This window comes from Cavenderia fasciculata (assembly GCF_000203815.1).
Source record: "Cavenderia fasciculata unplaced genomic scaffold Scf_Dfasci-F-a-25c12.r2-5, whole genome shotgun sequence".
NCBI classification, from domain to species: Eukaryota; Evosea; class Eumycetozoa; order Acytosteliales; family Cavenderiaceae; genus Cavenderia; species Cavenderia fasciculata.
This window is the reverse complement of record NW_004457729.1, coordinates 3,421,434-3,438,664: the sequence shown is the minus strand read 5'-3', so window position 1 is coordinate 3,438,664 and position 17,231 is coordinate 3,421,434. Positions and strand designations below refer to the sequence as shown.

At 35.3% G+C, this 17,231-nt stretch overlaps 6 protein-coding genes across 6 annotated transcripts; 3 read left to right on the top strand and 3 right to left on the bottom strand.

Annotated features, from left to right (window-relative positions):
* Positions 1 to 86: 86 nt before the first annotated feature.
* ppk1 (polyphosphate kinase) lies at positions 87 to 3,816 on the bottom strand (the record flags this gene model as incomplete). The annotated part of the gene is made up of 3 exons (XM_004359621.1): positions 87 to 1,815; positions 1,903 to 2,063; positions 2,128 to 3,816. The coding sequence occupies 3 exons, from the start codon at positions 3,814 to 3,816 to the stop codon at positions 87 to 89; spliced, it is 3,579 nt and encodes a 1,192-aa protein (XP_004359678.1).
* A 361-nt stretch (positions 3,817 to 4,177) lies between these two features.
* Positions 4,178 to 4,317, bottom strand: DFA_01713 (uncharacterized protein; the record flags this gene model as incomplete). Its single annotated transcript, XM_004359620.1, has 2 exons — positions 4,178 to 4,194; positions 4,218 to 4,317. The coding sequence occupies 2 exons, from the start codon at positions 4,315 to 4,317 to the stop codon at positions 4,178 to 4,180; spliced, it is 117 nt and encodes a 38-aa protein (XP_004359677.1).
* Positions 4,318 to 5,683: 1,366 nt separating this feature from the next.
* On the top strand, positions 5,684 to 6,971 carry DFA_01712 (Mps1 binder-like protein; the record flags this gene model as incomplete). Its single annotated transcript, XM_004359619.1, has 5 exons — positions 5,684 to 5,697; positions 5,829 to 5,992; positions 6,262 to 6,408; positions 6,537 to 6,679; positions 6,828 to 6,971. 5 exons carry the CDS (start codon positions 5,684 to 5,686, stop codon positions 6,969 to 6,971), a joined length of 612 nt encoding a protein of 203 aa, XP_004359676.1.
* A 2,342-nt stretch (positions 6,972 to 9,313) lies between these two features.
* On the top strand, positions 9,314 to 11,321 carry DFA_01711 (FAD-binding monooxygenase; the record flags this gene model as incomplete). Its single annotated transcript, XM_004359618.1, has 2 exons — positions 9,314 to 9,544; positions 9,660 to 11,321. 2 exons carry the CDS (start codon positions 9,314 to 9,316, stop codon positions 11,319 to 11,321), a joined length of 1,893 nt encoding a protein of 630 aa, XP_004359675.1.
* A 57-nt stretch (positions 11,322 to 11,378) lies between these two features.
* Positions 11,379 to 14,129, top strand: DFA_01710 (uncharacterized protein; the record flags this gene model as incomplete). The annotated part of the gene is made up of 6 exons (XM_004359617.1): positions 11,379 to 11,422; positions 11,935 to 12,073; positions 12,240 to 12,493; positions 12,576 to 12,768; positions 12,854 to 12,988; positions 13,056 to 14,129. The coding sequence occupies 6 exons, from the start codon at positions 11,379 to 11,381 to the stop codon at positions 14,127 to 14,129; spliced, it is 1,839 nt and encodes a 612-aa protein (XP_004359674.1).
* Positions 14,130 to 14,389: 260 nt separating this feature from the next.
* Positions 14,390 to 17,170, bottom strand: DFA_01709 (uncharacterized protein; the record flags this gene model as incomplete). Its single annotated transcript, XM_004359616.1, has 5 exons — positions 14,390 to 15,223; positions 15,863 to 15,884; positions 16,356 to 16,557; positions 17,012 to 17,082; positions 17,139 to 17,170. 5 exons carry the CDS (start codon positions 17,168 to 17,170, stop codon positions 14,390 to 14,392), a joined length of 1,161 nt encoding a protein of 386 aa, XP_004359673.1.
* Between the last annotated feature and the right edge of the window lie 61 nt (positions 17,171 to 17,231).

Below are 17,231 nucleotides of genomic sequence, written 5' to 3'. Positions count from 1 at the left end.
AATATCATTCTATTTATTATTTTTTAATATATATATATAGATAGAATATAACATCCTATCTATCTATTTCTATCTGTCTGATTTGTCTATTTTGACCAAATAATTGGATGAGTGTTTATGGTGTGACGAACAAAGACATTTTGAGAAGCAAGGGAGGCATGTTCATTGGATGCAACCTTTTTGTAACGACCGTCGGGTAACATTTCCCAGGCGGTTGGATCGTTGATGTAGACGTCGATGATGGAACGCAGCTCTTTGATGTTGGCTGGGTCCTCGACAGGGACAAGTGTCTCAACTCTTCGCTTGAGATTACGATGCAACCAATCGGCACTGGCAATGTATGCCTTGGGTGCACCACCATTGGAGAAATAGTAGATACGACTGTGTTCGAGGAATCTACCCAGGATACTAATGACACTGATATTGTGGCTGATGCCAGGGATACCTGGGAGGATTCTGCAGCGACCTCTTACGACCAATTTAATAGTGACACCTGCTACACTAGCATGATACAATGCATTGACAATACGTTTGTCATCCAGTCCATTCATGACTGCTAAAATGGACGCTTCTTTACCTTCACGTGCATTTCTCGCTTCAGTCTCGATCAATTGGATCAGAGTAGATCGCATGTTCATCGGAGCAATCAATAGTTTTCTAAAAGAGGTGATACGACTGTACCCGGTGAGATAGTTGAATAGATCGCACATGTCGGCACCCAACTGCTGGTCACAACTAAAGAGACACATGTCGACGTAGATATCGGCTGTGCTCGAGTTGTAGTTGCCCGTTGAATAGTGCAAATACTCACGGAGACCATTCTCCTCCTCGCGCACCACCATAGCAATCTTGCAATGTGTCTTGAGACCGACCAACCCATACGACACGTGACAGCCAGCCTGCTCGAGCAATCTTGCATACTTTGTATTCTGTTCTTCGTCACCCGACGCCTTGAGATCAACCAATACACTCACCTCTTTATGAGATGCAGCTTCACACAATGCTCTAATCAATTGAGAGTTGGAACTAGTTCTATAAATGGCTATTTTAATGGCCAACACCTTTGGATCTTTCACTGCACTTTCGATGAACAATTGGACACTGCTATTAAAACTAACGTAGGGTAATTGAACCAACAATTCACCTTTTCTAATGACACTAAAGATATCTTGTTGAGGATACTTGGAGAGGTTGACGAGACGACTTGGGATGTGTGGTATCCAAGGTTCGAATTTGAGATGAGGTAGATTCAACTTGCAGATTTCAAAGAGGTCGGCCAATCCCAACAACCCATCGATAATGTAGACATCTGCGTCGTCGAGGTGCAACTGTGTGATCAACATGTCGAGAATATCCTTTGGCATGGAGGCAGACACTTCGAGTCTGACCATTGGTGCAAACTTTCGTTTGTGCAACTCGGTCTTTATCAACTCGAGCAGATCGTTGGCATCGTCTTCATTGAGCTTGAGATCATAATGACGAGTCACTCTAAAGAGACATTTGGTGAGCAGTTTAGTGTTGGGAAAGAGTGTGTCTAGATTGGCCAAAATAATCTCCTCCATTGGAATCAAACTGTATGGTTGACGTTGTTTAATGTGTACGAATCTAGGAATCTTGAGTGGTACCTTGATACGAACAAATCTAGTATGCCCCTCTTCATCGTGTTGAAGAACCACTGCAATATTCAAACTGAGATTACTTAGATTTGGGAATGGATGTCCTGCATCAACTACCAATGGTGTCATCAATGGGAATACATGTTGTAAAAAGAATGCTCTTAATTGATATTTTTCTCCATCTTGTAAATCGTCATACCTATTCAAGTTTATAAAAAATGTAATTTAATTAATTATTCATCCCTATCTCCAATATATATTATATTATATTTAGTTACTAACATACTTTAATAAATTAACATTATTTGCTGCCAATTCTGGAACAATCTTATTATTAAATAGATTATATTTATCATTGATTAAATTTCTAGTTGTATTTAATACCATGTTTATGTATTTTTCCTCTGGTTTTAATGATTTTCTTGTTGAAATAAATCCAAGTCGTAACTATAAATAAATAAACATATTAATATATATTATGTATACTTATTTTTTTTTAGTTTCTACATACTTTGAGAGCACGTTTACAAAAATACATATCAATATTTTGAGAGGTGATGGCAAGGAATCTTAATTTTTCAATTACTGGTACAGCAGGATTATAAGCTTCATATAATATTCTATAAAAGTAAATTAACTCGGTCAACTCTCGATTGAAATAATGTCTTGATCCAGAGAGTTGTAAAATCTTAATGTCCAATGGAAGATCATTGTCCATTCCAGGTACTTGTTGTTGCTGTTGTTGTTGTTGTTCGCTGGTGGTACCAAAACTATTAAAATACTTTGGGATGGCAGTACTATTATTCAAACTACTACCACCAGCATTGTTTGGCATTTGATAATAGGATGATGCCATGGATGGATGGTTGAGTGTGGTCGATTGGAGAGAGGTGTGTGATGGATGGGACAAGATATCTCCAACAGACTGTGACTGGAGAAGACGGGGAGTGCTATCACCCGGAGTCGATGGATACCCTCCTGCGGGGACACTGACATCTGAAAAGAGATTGTCAATGTCAAGGATAGGGTGTGAGCAAGTCGGCACGATAAAGACATTGTCTTGCTCGTCCCATACGTGTGGGAGATACTCTGGGTCTGGTAGAACGCGTCCTAGGTTAGGGTCACCCGATCCCATCAGTGTGGTGAGTAACGGTTTACTGCCCGACGGAATGATCTGGGGGTTCTGGTTCTGAAGGATATTCGAACAGCCGAGATTGCGGAATCCCATCAATGACGACGACAGATTATGTTGGGTGGTGAGTGGCTGGGGTGGATGGTGGTGGTGTTGGTGTGAGGACGACCCTCCTCCTGCACCCTTGACAAACTCGGTTGGTGAAAAGAGTGGAGAGTTGGCTTCACTTCTGATCAACGAATGGATCTTTTTGTCTTTTCCAAGATCCAAAGAATCTCTTCCGTCCATTGACTTTGATTTTCCCTTTCCCTTTTCCTTTTTCTTATCTTTATCCTTTTTTGATCTAGTAGAAGAAGAGTTGTTGTTTGTGGTTGTTGTTGTTGTTGTTGACGATGTTGAAGTTGTATTGTTGTTGTTGTTTGACTTTGACGACTTCTTTTTATTCATCTTTTTCGACTTTCTTTGTGCATTGTGATTGATCATTGAGGATGGGGTTGGGAGGGTATGGTGTGGAGCAGGGGGAAGATTAGAGGTCGACGAAGAGAGTGATGAAGACGACGATGGGGATGACGGTGCCATGTGTGGGTGACTGAGACGTCCGTTACTGCTGCTGTTTGTGAGAGCGTCCATGCCAAAATAGTCAACGTCGCTGTCAGTGTCGTCGCTGTCGTCCGTCTCATATCGGTCCTCTTCCGAGCCGTCCTCAGAGTACTCATCCTCTTGATTGGTTCTCTCGTCATCGCTATCCAAACTTGAATGCACATCACTCTCAATCTTGTTGTGGTTGTGTAACAAGTGAATCACCTCTTCATCTTCATTTGCAGATGAAGTTACAACTCCATTTGTTGATGATGTTGGTGTATCTAGTTGTTGGTTGTTATTATTATTATTACCATGAACAAAAGAGTGGACTGGTAACAAAGGTTCTCTACCATCATTATCATCTAACTCGATCGATGGTTTATCATCATCAATATCTCCAACCGATAACTCTTTTAATTGTTGAGTAGTTGCAACTATTGGTGAATCATTGTCACTTGTAATTGGTATGTTTTTCGCCATTGTCATGTCTTGGAGAGAAAGGAAAAAAAAAAAAAAAAGAAAAAGATAAGGAAATTAATAAATAAATTAATGATTCCACAATTTAATGTATTGAACATGGAAATTGATATTGTAACTATAGTTGGTTTAGTTGGTAGGTATTAACCAAGCCAAGAGAAGATGTGTGTTTGAACAATATTATTATGATTCTTTTTTTAGGTATAATATCTTGCAAAAGTAATAATAATACTGATTTTCATTCAAACATGAGAGTGAATGACTGTCACTTGTTTAGATTTAATTTATAATCTGGAATATAATAATAGCAACAACAAAAGTATATCTTTTGATTTTCCCCTCCTTGTCCTCGCCAACCAACTAAACTAAACTATACATTATCTTTTTCTAAAAAGAATGAATCAACATACCAGCAGTATCATTATTATTACCATTATTTACCAAAGTTGAACCATTGATAAACTCTGTCGAGAGGGAAAGTTTCTTTGTCCCTTTATCATTCATATCCATGATGTATGATATCAAATGAATGATAATTAATTTAAATATATAAATAATTTGATTTAATAACTTTATCTTTTTTTTTTTATTCTCTTTCTCTCTTTCTTTCTTTCTCTCTCTCTCTGTCTCTTTTTATCTTATTATTATTATTAATATTATAATATATTACTACACTATGAAAATCAAAATAAATAAATAGAATAAATAAACCAAAACTATTAATTATTTTAAATGAATGAATAATTGAATTGAATAATGAATATAAATATTAGATATCTCTATACTAGTATATATTGTGTCAAATATAATTATGCCCTCACTCTAGAGTGTTCAGACTTCATCATCATCTTGTTTAATCCATTTAAATGTGTAATTTAATTTATTTTATTCCTTTTTTGTTTTTTTTTTACTTTACTTTGTGTATGCATACCTACCCCTCTCTTGCTTTGGTGTACATGTATATTTTTTTGTGTGTCTCGCTAGCTACCTTGCAGCCACACCACCACCACTACTACCACCACCAACTACAAACCCTCACTCACTCACCACATTTCATTGATGGTTGGTTGGTTGGTTGGTTGGGTGTGGGTGTCTGGTGGTGAGAGAGGTAGAGGACTCAACCTTGATCAACAACAACAACAAGACAAGTTGTCTCCTTTTTATTCGTCATTAATGCTATTATTAGTTTAGTTGGCTTAAGAGTGATTGACACTTACTTGTAATGATTTATGCCATCATTGGTCTCGACCAACCAATCAACCAAACAACCAACCAATCTGAATAGGCAGACTCTACTCTAATCAGTATGTCTCTCTTTTTCTTTTTTTTTTGTAAAAGTTAGCAAGTTAATCAATAACCTTTAGCTTTACCCATTTAAATATAGTTGTTTAATATATAATGTAATATTATGTGTTGGGTTGTCAAGCAAGGTAAGGTAATATAATATAAATTAAATATCTTTTCATTCTTTGATGATCCTCTTCCTACCTATGCACCATAATGATTGACCGTTGATCATGGAATAGAGAGAGGGAGAGGGGTAAGTGGAAAAAGACGAAAAGAGATGTGGTGGTTACATCAAGTTGTGTTGAGGGGGGCCGAGTAAACTAAGCTAAAAAGGAGAGAAGTGCGTGAATCAATCTTTGAAGGTGGGCTCCACAAAAAACAGATTTTTAATGTTTTTTGTTTGCAACCATCGAGGAGAGAGATAGATAGACATAGATATAGTTATAATATCTTGTATCTATATATATTGGCATCACACCTAACCCAACCCAACCATACATATTAAATAGTGTACAAAGAGAGAGAGAGAGAGAGAGAGAGATAATAGATACAGTTTAGAGGGATACGTAGATAGACTTTAGTAGTTACAATGTTTAAAATTTTGTATGTTTTCACAACCACCAAGTGTTATTACTGATGTGATTGATCATCACAAAGATGACACAGTTAACTTACTCACTTTGATACTTACTACTACTGTATTGTACTATACTTATATAATATAACTATTATAGCGCATCAAAGGCACACACATTCAAACCAAAGAAAGCAATAAAGAAAGGAACTAAACAATATGAATTGCACGCAAAGATAAAAGAGACATTGGGATCAGGCGACTTGACCGATGCCATCAAACTACCACCAAATGAAACATTACATGAATGGTTGGCTGTAAATAGTAACTATCATCGATATAAAACGAAAAGTGTATATCATGTATAATGAATGTATTGACTAACAAATTTGTTTATTCAAATAATGAATCAATGATGATGTAGCTATCGACTTTTTCAATCAATCTAATCTTTTATATGGATCGATTACAGAGTTTTGTACAAACAAGATATGTCCTGTCATGAGTATCTATAACATGAATGAATGAATGAATGAATGAAGGATAGATGAAGATTAGTAACACTCAATTTTTGTTTCAATTAATTTACCTAGGTGCAGGACCACAATACGAATTTTTATGGGCAGATGGAAAAGATATAAAGAAACCAGTTCGTGTATCTGCTCCTGTATATGTAGATTATTTAATGACTTGGGTTCAAAATACACTTGAAGATGAGGAAATATTCCCTTTGAATCCTAGTATGTATTAGATAGATTGTGGATTATATATATATATATATAAAATAGATGGAATCTGCTGCTGCTGCTTCTGCTTCTGATCAATCAATTGATTAATTAATTAATTAATTATTTATTTTATTTTATAGCAACTGAAATGTCAAAGAACTTCCTTCCAACTGTAAAGACTATTTTCAAAAGATTATTTAGAGTTTATGCACATATTTATTACAGTCATATGGATAGAGTGGGTCCACTTGGAGTTGAAGCCCATCTCAATACCTGTTTTAGAGTATGATTTTCTATTTTTTGTTGGTTAAATATCATTATTTATGAATGAATGAATAACTAATTATATTATATATTTCTTTTTTATTATTATTATTTCATTCTATTATTATTATTTCATTCTATATAGCACTTTTATTTATTTATTAAAGAATTTAACTTGGTTGACAAAAAGGAAATGGCACCATTGCAACACCTCATCGACAAAATCAATGCCAGAAAGGATTAAGATAAAAGGAGTAATAGATACTTACTACTATTGTCCTCCTTTATTCATTCATAGATTATTTATTTAAACAAACACTACCCTAACCCTAACAACCCAACCCACAAGAAATGTATTACTTTAAACGTTCGATTGTATAATGATTTCAAAAAAACACAAACTATGGTTCAATATGTATATTTGATCAGTCCAACCTTGATAAGGGCTGGAAATAGATCGATGATCATCACCACCACCACCACCAACAACAACAACAACTTCCTATTTTTACTTTTAATCTTTTAACCAACAACATAATTAATATTAACTTGCTTCCTTCTACCACCAAAAAACTGTACTGTAATAAACCTTACCTTGTCTGCCATTTATTTTAATGACTGGAAATAATTATTTATTTATTTATCGACAGTACCTAAATTATTAATTAAATTGTCAACCTTTTCTCAAACCGAATGGGGTACCAAAATATATATGAGTAGAATCATATTGTTCTTGATTGATTGTTTTACGTTGAGTGATTGTATCTCCATCGTCATCAACAAATGTTATGATTTTTGATAATAATAGATGAGATAACTTTTAGCAGACTTGTCATCTTTAATAAAGGTAAGGTGTGCAAATAATATGAATGAAAATAGAGATATTTGAATGTAGATGCGAACCACCACTAGTATACTTCACCTTTAAACAAATAAATTAGCACATGTACCACACCCACCTGTTCATTCATAAGCTAATTGAATACAATTGTAATTATATTTAAAATGAAATGAAACTCTTGGAATTACTTTAAAGTGGAACATTCATGCGTTCAATGACAATGAAAGTGGAACATGTTGCAAATATACCTTGTCTCGGTAATATATTTTAATAATAATAATAATTGTCTATTCATTCACCAATACAATACATGATGATGTATAACATTTCATTCATATATTTCTGAAGAGAGGTTGAATTGAGCCCAACCTCTTGTCGGTCCTTGGGTCATTTCAGACTATTCTTGAAAAAGAAAATAAATAATAAAAAAAATACTGGATGGTCGTGTCCAGTGCGCTTGCATTTTTTGGAGTGACTGTACTCTTGTTGAAACTGGCGGTTTTTTTTCAATCTTTTTCAATAGAATATTAAAACGATGGTTGATCGGTATTATCAAAACCAAAACGTGCGAATCAATGACCAAGTCGAGTAGATGGATGGCGATGCTGCCACCCTCATCAAGAGTAGATTCGGGTTTGATAAAAACAAACACAGTGGTGGTGGTGGAGTGGTGATGATGTGTTTGTTGCATGAATAGAATTGAATGTTGGTGTTGGGAATCTACTAACCCGTTAAGATGTATGAGGGGGGGGATTGTTAATGGTGGCGGTATTGACAACAACGAAAACTCACCACATTGCGGTCGTGCACTGTACCACCAACACCAACACCACCACTCGCTAGCAAGAGATTGAACGAGTTGGTATTGCCAACGATTGATTTGATTTAAAGTATGAAAAGGGGGATCTGTATTAAAATGCGATTGACCCAACGTTGATGGAAACCGATGGACGTAGGCCACCCCCATAGGTCCATCAAGAACCGGACCAATAGGGAGCACTCCCAGGTACCTTGGTACTCATATTTTCAAGTAGGAAACGGCAATCTAAAATTTGATGGGTGGGGGTGGTATTGGTATTGGTATTGATTGATATGATGATGATGACGATGATTCGATTAGATGATGGACAGTGCTTACTGCCAAAATAACAATAACCGGAGATGATGTTATTGTCAACAGAACAAACAAACCCCAACAACAAACTGCGCGTGCAACAGCAGAAGCAGCAGAAGCAACAATAACAACAACAACGAATCGTTTAAATATATTAGCAATCTACATACAAATAACAAATAAAACAACAAATAAAACAACTAATAATAATATTCCTCTTCACCATCGACATTCAACCATCCCTTCCCAACAGTATTGTCATCGTTGTAACTCTCCTCCTTACTCTTACTTGTTCCATTAATTTACTACTACGACAAACCACTACCTACTAGTATATCTCTCTTTTTCCATTTTGCCAAGAGATTAATATTTGGTTGTGCCGATTTTATTACTCATACTCGAACACAAAGACTTGTGTTCATTGCCAGTATCGATACACGGACTAAATATTTGTTCCCTTGTCCAAAGAATATATACGCGAGTATAACAAGGATAGAGAAAATATATATTATTTCTATATATCACATTCACATTCTATATTCAATTGAATAATAGTATTATTAAAGTTTCTATTTATACAAATATCGAAACGATTGTTTTTAATCACCCCCTCTTTTTCCATACCACCTTCCCCACTCACACACACATATATATATATATATTATATATCTCTTATACATACACACCAATTTTAAAAAATGGAACCAATCAATGATGAAAATGAAAATGATTACAAAGTTGTCATTGTAGGATGTGGACCAAATGGATCGGTGATGGGAAATTTGTTGGGTCTTTATGGCATTAAAACATTGATCATTGAATCCAGTGATCATCTCAACACAGTTCCACGTGCTGCCCATCTTGACGACGAAGCCATTCGTATCCTCCAATTTATTGGATTAGATAAAATTGTTTTAAAAAATTCTTTTGTATGTACAAAAACAAAATAAATAATAATACAATCCAATTCTTTTGATTATCCTAAATAATTATATAATTTATATTAATAATTATTTATTTATATATATATATATATATATTTAGCCACTAGATGTACAATTTAATAGATATAATAGTAAGAAAACATTTTTAAATATAAAGAATACAGAGACTGAATTTGGTCACCCTCGATCAATATTTTGGTATCAACCACAATTTGAACAAATACTTGCCGATGGGTTAAAGAGATACCAAGACAATGTTGTCGATGTATGGCTTGGCCATCAAGTCAACGACTACCATTACGAAAAGTCATCCAAATCAAATTTGATCAACGTCACTGAAAATGCCAACGGTCAATCGAAATCCATCAAATGTAAATATATTATTGGCGCCGACGGAGGAAACAGCTCGATTCGCAAGTCGATGGGATCCAAGTTTTCGGGTGAGAGTGGGGCGATGAGATGGCTTGTCGTCGACGCTATCCTCGATGCCGACCATCCGGAGATGAACGGCAGTTTCCAGTTTGTGTGCGATCCTGCCAGCCCGATGCTGACGCTGCCCATCCCCTGCGGCCACTTTAGATGGGAGTTTGTGGTTGCCAACGACAAGACTGCCGAGCAACTAGAGTCTGTAGAGAATGTGAGCGAGATGGTCCGAAAGGCTGGAGCCGATCCTACCAAGATGACCGTCGTTCGCAAGGCTGCCTACACCTTTCAAAATAGAATATCCGATTACTGGTATGACGGCAACTCTGTGTTTTTAATTGGTGATGCTGCTCATTGTCTACCACCCTTTCTCGGAATGGGTGTATCGAGTGGTATGAGAGATAGCTTCAACTTGGCATGGAAGATTAAATTGGCACTCTCCTCAAACTCTACTCGCACCCTCAACTCTAACCTAGTCTTGAATCAGCGATCGTTATTCGAATCGTACATGACCGAGCGAAGACAAGAGGTAGAGTTGATTGGTAAAAAGTCTACGATCGTAGGTGAAATGATCATGTCTACCAGTCTTTACATCACAATCATGCGAGATTTGCTCATCTACATGCTCCTACTCTTCCCATTTGTCCAAACCATCTTTGCCAACAAGGAGATGAAGCCGATTGTTCCCATCGACTATCACGGCTCACTCGTCGATCGCCAACACCTTGTCGACAAGCAAAAACAACTAGACAACGTTCCACCTACAGGTATCAAGAGATTAGACGACAGTGGAATTGTCCGACAAATCATATTGACTTTGATGATCCTCCTACACACCATCAAATCTTTCTTTTCCTCCTCTTCCTCTTCCAATGCCCACAAGAACAAGATTGGATTTAGAATCCCACAACCAAATGTTACATCACAAGGAGCAACTGTCGACCTATTAGATAATGTATTGGGGTTAGGATTTAGTTGTATCATTGTCAATGCCGATAAAGATACCTACGATCAAATCGATGTAGACTCTCCCATTTGGAGTCTCCTCAATACAACCTTTGTTAATATCAATGATGACTCTGATGAAAAGGTAATGATGCATCACTCCAAGCAAGAAAAGGTTAAAAGCTTTACCTTGTCGAATCAAGATCACAAGAAATCATTCCATCAATTCATCTGCTCTGACAATACCACCACCACCACCACTGAAACGACAGTGATCATTGTCAGACCAGACAAACATGTCTATGGTATCTACAAAGGAGTCAATGATATCTCTACCATCACTCATTCCTTACAATCAACCTTTTGTATAAATTCAACTAATAGAGAAAATTAAATTAATTAATAAATCAAATTAAATGTATCAGATGCTGTGATTGATGACTGAACAGACATGAATATCATATCATATCATATCTATCCTATCTCTATCATAGTGTACATATATATTTGAGTATGATGATGATCATTCTCTCTCGTTTGGAGTGAGAGAGAGAGAGAGAGAGAGTGGGGTGAATCATTATAAACTTATTTTTGCGCGAGTAATTCCTCTCCCCCTACCCTCTCTTACTCAGTACCATCCACCGTCATCAAAAGAGTGACTGGAAGGAACATGTACGGTAACTTCACCCCTCATTATGAACAAAAATAAAAATAAAATAAATAAAAAAAAAATCCATTTTTCAATAAACATTAAAAAACTCCTTCCTTCCTCCTCTACTTGCTTCATCAATCAGAAGATTCTACTTTTTACTAGTATACTTTATATTTGTCTAATAATAATAAAAATATTATATATTATCTGTACAGAAATTTAAATAAAATAATATTATTATCATAATCATATAAATAATTTTATATTAATCCTTTTTTTAGTTCTCAAAAATCTGCAACCTTTTTTTTAATATCTTTGTCTACAGACACGTTTCATTAATTAATTAAATCATCAGACAGTCATCAGTCGGCACCCGACACACAAAGAAACAAACAAAGAAACAATCACATCATCAACATCAACATCATAGGGTAGCGATGGAAAGCTTAATATTGTCATCAATTACAGTTCCTCTTAACATTGCATATTCAATGGTATGTAGAGTTAGGTAGCAGCAATAGTACTAGATAACATCAACAACACAGCTGACTATAATCAATCACTCATTTGAATGATTAACTGATCATCTTCTCTTTCTTTCTATTCCTTTCTTTCTTTCTTTCTTTCTTTCTTCTTCTTCTTCTTTTAATCTATCTACAGGTTTCATTTTTTATGAAACTTTGGTTGGTTCCTATCAATCATATCATTGAATGGATTGCATCACGTATTCAACCACTCGTTGAACCTCTTGTTCATTTCTATCAACAAAACAAATCAAAGATTGTAAGAATATCAATCTACAGTGTGGCTCTAGTTTTACTGTGTGCCTTTATCTCTCTTATCAACTATGCAGTACTCTACTCTTACTTTGTTCCAAAGGTTTCATCTGAAGAACCACTCTATTTTGATTTCAAGTATGACATTAATACTGCGCGCTGAGTGGTTATAACTTTGATTAGTATTAATTAAAACTATTTATTTAATTTATTAATTTAGTGGACATCGATCAGTTGTTGCCACTACTGAAGTTGCAGTATCATTCCAACGTTCACAACTTTATGATATCTATTTGAATTTGGAAATGCCAGAATCACCAAAGAATGAAGATATGGGAATGTTTATGGTTTGTCTAGATCTTGATAGTCAAGATAAATGGAATCCTCATAAATTATTAAGTGTTTGCAGACCTGTAAGTAGAAATATAAATATAAATATATAATAATAATATCCTTTTCTGAAATATATTAATATTATTTATATTTTTTTAATCCTAGGCAACTATCAAATATAGATCACCAATTATTAAATCTATAAAGTCTGTACTCATGTCAATTCCTTATATATTTGGTCTTTATGAAGAGAAACAAGAATTATCAATTTCATTGGTTGAAGATTTACCTTTTAAAAGAGTATGTAAAAAGAATGAGATAAAGAAAACATTTTAAACAATTAATTTATTCTTTTTCTATCTTTTAGTTTTATCAAACAGTTTCAGCTAGTATTTCAATTTTGAATAAGAATATACAAATTTATTCAGCACGTTTATCATTCCAAGCCAAATTATCGGGATTGGAGTATTATATGTATTATTATCCAATCCTATCGTTTTTCATTGGTTTTTGTTCACTCTTTGTTACATGGATGTGTATAGTCTCCTTTATCCTTGTATCAATTTATGTATATAGACATTTTAATAATCCACATCACCAAGAAATAGAAGAAGAAGAACAAGAAGAAGAGGAACAACAAGTAAAAGAAAAGGTTATTAGGGCCGAGGTAAAACAACAACAACAACAACAAAATCCACTTGATATCTCTTCACAATCATCATCGTCATCAATAGATTCAAGATTCGATCCAAATAATAATAATAATAATCTAAACAACTCAACAAACAAGAAGAAAATATTATTTGATTCTGAAGATAATAGTAGTAGTGATGACCTATCTTGGAATGGTGATTTATTAAAAAAGAAAAAGAAAGAATCATTATTTGATACAGAACTTCGATTCGTACTTGACAAGTTGGAATCTGAAGCTGCTGCTGCTGCCGCTGCCAAGCCAGATTCCAAATCTCCCTCCTCTTCTACTCCAACATCATCTACCATTACTCCATCACCTACTCCTTTTGAAGAAGTTTCACCAAAGAAGAAGACGAAACAACAAGATGACTCTAACAAACAAGACAGTAGTAATGACTTGGAGGAAGAGGAAGATGATGGATTAGTACCAGAAGAACCACCAGTCGGACAAACCATTGAAGAAATATCAAGAGTATCATCCATTAGAAGTGATTCTACCAACCCTTCGTCATCGTCTCTCATATCATCAACCACTCTATCATCGTCATCTTCAACCTCTTCAGAACAAGAATCATATGGAAACTCTGGAGCTCTCGTTAATGATGAATGGCACATGATGAGCGGTAGTGACGATGGAGAAATCAATGACAATGTTTCCCAAACTGAACAACCAGAAGAAGAAACAATGCAAGAGGAACAAGAAGATCAAGAAAGAAATGATGGTATTAGAAAAAGAAAAACAAATTAATTTGTAACTCTTCTTGAAGTCTTTATGGTCTCATCTATTTTATAGGGTTTCCCTATACCCAATTTTAAAAAGTGTAAATAATTTTCCAAACAACAATATACAAAAAAAAATAAATAAATAATAATGTTTTTTTAAAAAATATAAATATATATAACTAACATTAATTCTTATTACTTATTATTATTATTATGATTTTTGTTGTTTAATCTTTTTTGAGAAAAATTTACAATTTATTTATTTAAATTAATAATTAAATATATTTAAAGAATTAAAGCAATGAAGCCTAAAATAACCAAAGCAAAGGTAGCCTTGATAGATGAACCAGAACCATGTTGGGAATCGTCACTGTCGCTTGATGATGGACCAGTTGAAGTGGCGGTAGTGGTGGCAGTGGTGGTGGCGGTAGCGGTGGCAGTAGCAGTTCCAGTAGAGGTGGTGTTGGTGGTAGTACCAGCAGTAGTGGTGGCAGTGGTTACGCCGCCAGTGGTAGTATCAGAGGTGGTGGTAGTGTTGGTAGTAGTACCGGCAGTAGTGGCACCAGTAGTAGTGTTGGTGGTAGTTCCAGTAGTAGTGGCTCCAGTAGTGGTATCAGAGGTGGTAGTCGAGTTGGTGGTGGTTCCGGCAGTAGTACCAGCGGTGGTGGTAGTAGAGTTGGTGGTGGTTCCAGCAGTGGTACCAGCAGTAGTGGTATCAGAGGTGGTGGCACCAGTGGTAGTTGAGTTACCAGATGTGGTAGAGGTGGTTCCATTATCTTGAGTGCAGTTGAAAGAAACTCCAGTCTCTTCGTTACACTTGCCACAGGTTCCGTTTTCGGCGGCACCATCAATCAAACGTTGACACTTGTTGTCAGAGTATGGAGTAAATGTGACATCGGTACCAGTGACGTTGACGGAAAAGTAGATTAATGCAGTAGCATTGCATGGATCGGCGGCAGTTACACAGACGGCTGGAAGAGTTACATTGAAACATGGGTTGGTTGGATCACAAGATAATTTATCACCACATGGTAGACAAATTTGAACAGAGGTGGTAACATTTTGTGCCAAACATGAGGCTACAAAGATGGCGAAAATTAAAATGATTGATTTATACATCTTAAATTATTATTATTTTAATGTGAATTAATTAAAAAAAAAAGGTAGGGGTAGGTACTAAGTAATTATTATTATTATTATCCTAAATTGCTAAAAATTAATGATACTACTAGAAACTAATAATATTATTATTAATATATTATAAATATGTCTGGATGATGATGATGCAAACAATGGATCCATACAGGTTATTTATATTTGCTGTTTCTCGGGCACCTGGATAAAAATAATTAAAAATAAATCAAATTTAAATTATTAAGATAATGGGGACACAGTATTCTTTTATTATCTTTTTTCCAATAGTCTACTGCTGGTGTGACGCAATACAACCTATTATAAGGTGATACAAAACCAAAAAAAATCTTCATTTGGTCAGTCGTACAAGGCTTTGACAACGATGCCAGAGACGAAAGAGATAAAATTGCCAGCCAGGAGAATGAATGATTATTCTTAAGGGAATTTGTTGACAAGTTGGTTGGTGGCTATAAAGATATTTTCAGTTAATGCGGTACACATTCACCGAATCCTCATGAATAATTTGAGGGAGGGGTGACAAGGAAAGTGATCATCTATCGGGAAATGAGCGACTACTGGTATCAATCATAGCAACAGGGGGGTTGTTTTTTATTTTAAAATAACCATAGCAATGACAATGACATCACTTTAATTAATATTATTTTATCCTTTTTTATTTTTGAAGGACTACCCCCCCCAATGACTCTGTTCAACCCTTGACAAGTGATGTGTACCCCTTCAGTTTGTCTCGCGACTAAAAAATCAATTTTTACTATAATATCCAAAAAAAGAAGATTCCACCCCCAATTGAAACACAATGAGAGATCACTTTTTCAAAAAGGGTGTAGGTGCTAACGACAGTTCATCTTTCGTTACACCTATTGTTGATCGTACAAGGCAAATGAACGAATGAAGGGGTGTTGGTTGATTTCAATTAATATCGGTCACTTTCATGGAACTATGAAATTATCTGACACCTCCCTCGTCGTTTGTTGTTTGTTCTCCTTCTTTTAGTTGCCGACAGAACTCTTGTTCTCTCCTTACTTCGGTCTTCAACTATTATAATAAATCAAATTTTAAAGATAAATCATTGTTTTGTTTTGTTCTTTATAATAACTAAACAAAAAAAGGAATCATCATATGATGATCTCGTTGAGATATCCGAGTACTATGCACAGTATCATATCCTATCTGACGGTTGTTGAAGTTCATATGACATTTATGATTATGATGATTATAGTATGGGGATGTTAATCCATGGAAGAATACGACTGTTGAGATGAGATCTCTGGTTGCAGAGTTGATGAGGCGGCCGCGTACTGCAAGGTTGGGAAACCAAACCTTTTTTTCAGCCAAAAAAGGGGTGATGGTAGTTAAGAGTTTAGACTCACCAACAAAAGAGAATTTAGTTTAGGTGATTGATTAACTCTCTCACTCTCACACGCCACGCACGCACAACACACACACACAAACTCATCATACAACCAAAACGTAAACACACACACAACGCAACCATCTCTTTTAACAAACAAAACAACAATAACAACATCATCACACACGTCGTTTACTCTCAATAAGCCTTGAGGGTGTGTATTGTGTTGTTGATTGATTGATGTAAATCACTCTCTCTAAAAAAAAACTAGTTGTGTTTCAAAGTACTACTCACTCCCTACTCTTCATTCATTCAGCAAAGTAGTTAGTAGTTGGTAGCAGTAGTATAGTATAGTTGTAATAATATTACTATTTCATCGTTCTATTTATAAACAAATATACAACGACAACGAACGTGGAGGAGGTCTGTCAGGTCAACTCCTTCTTCTTCTTCTTCCTCACCATCCATCAATCTATAATATTATTCATTATCTCCATCCTTATTCTTCCTCAACATCATCATACATACATATAATACAACATATAACAAATCTTCTTCATCTTCTTCATCATCATCATCATTAGTGTACATAGATAAATATATTTAAAAATATAACTACAG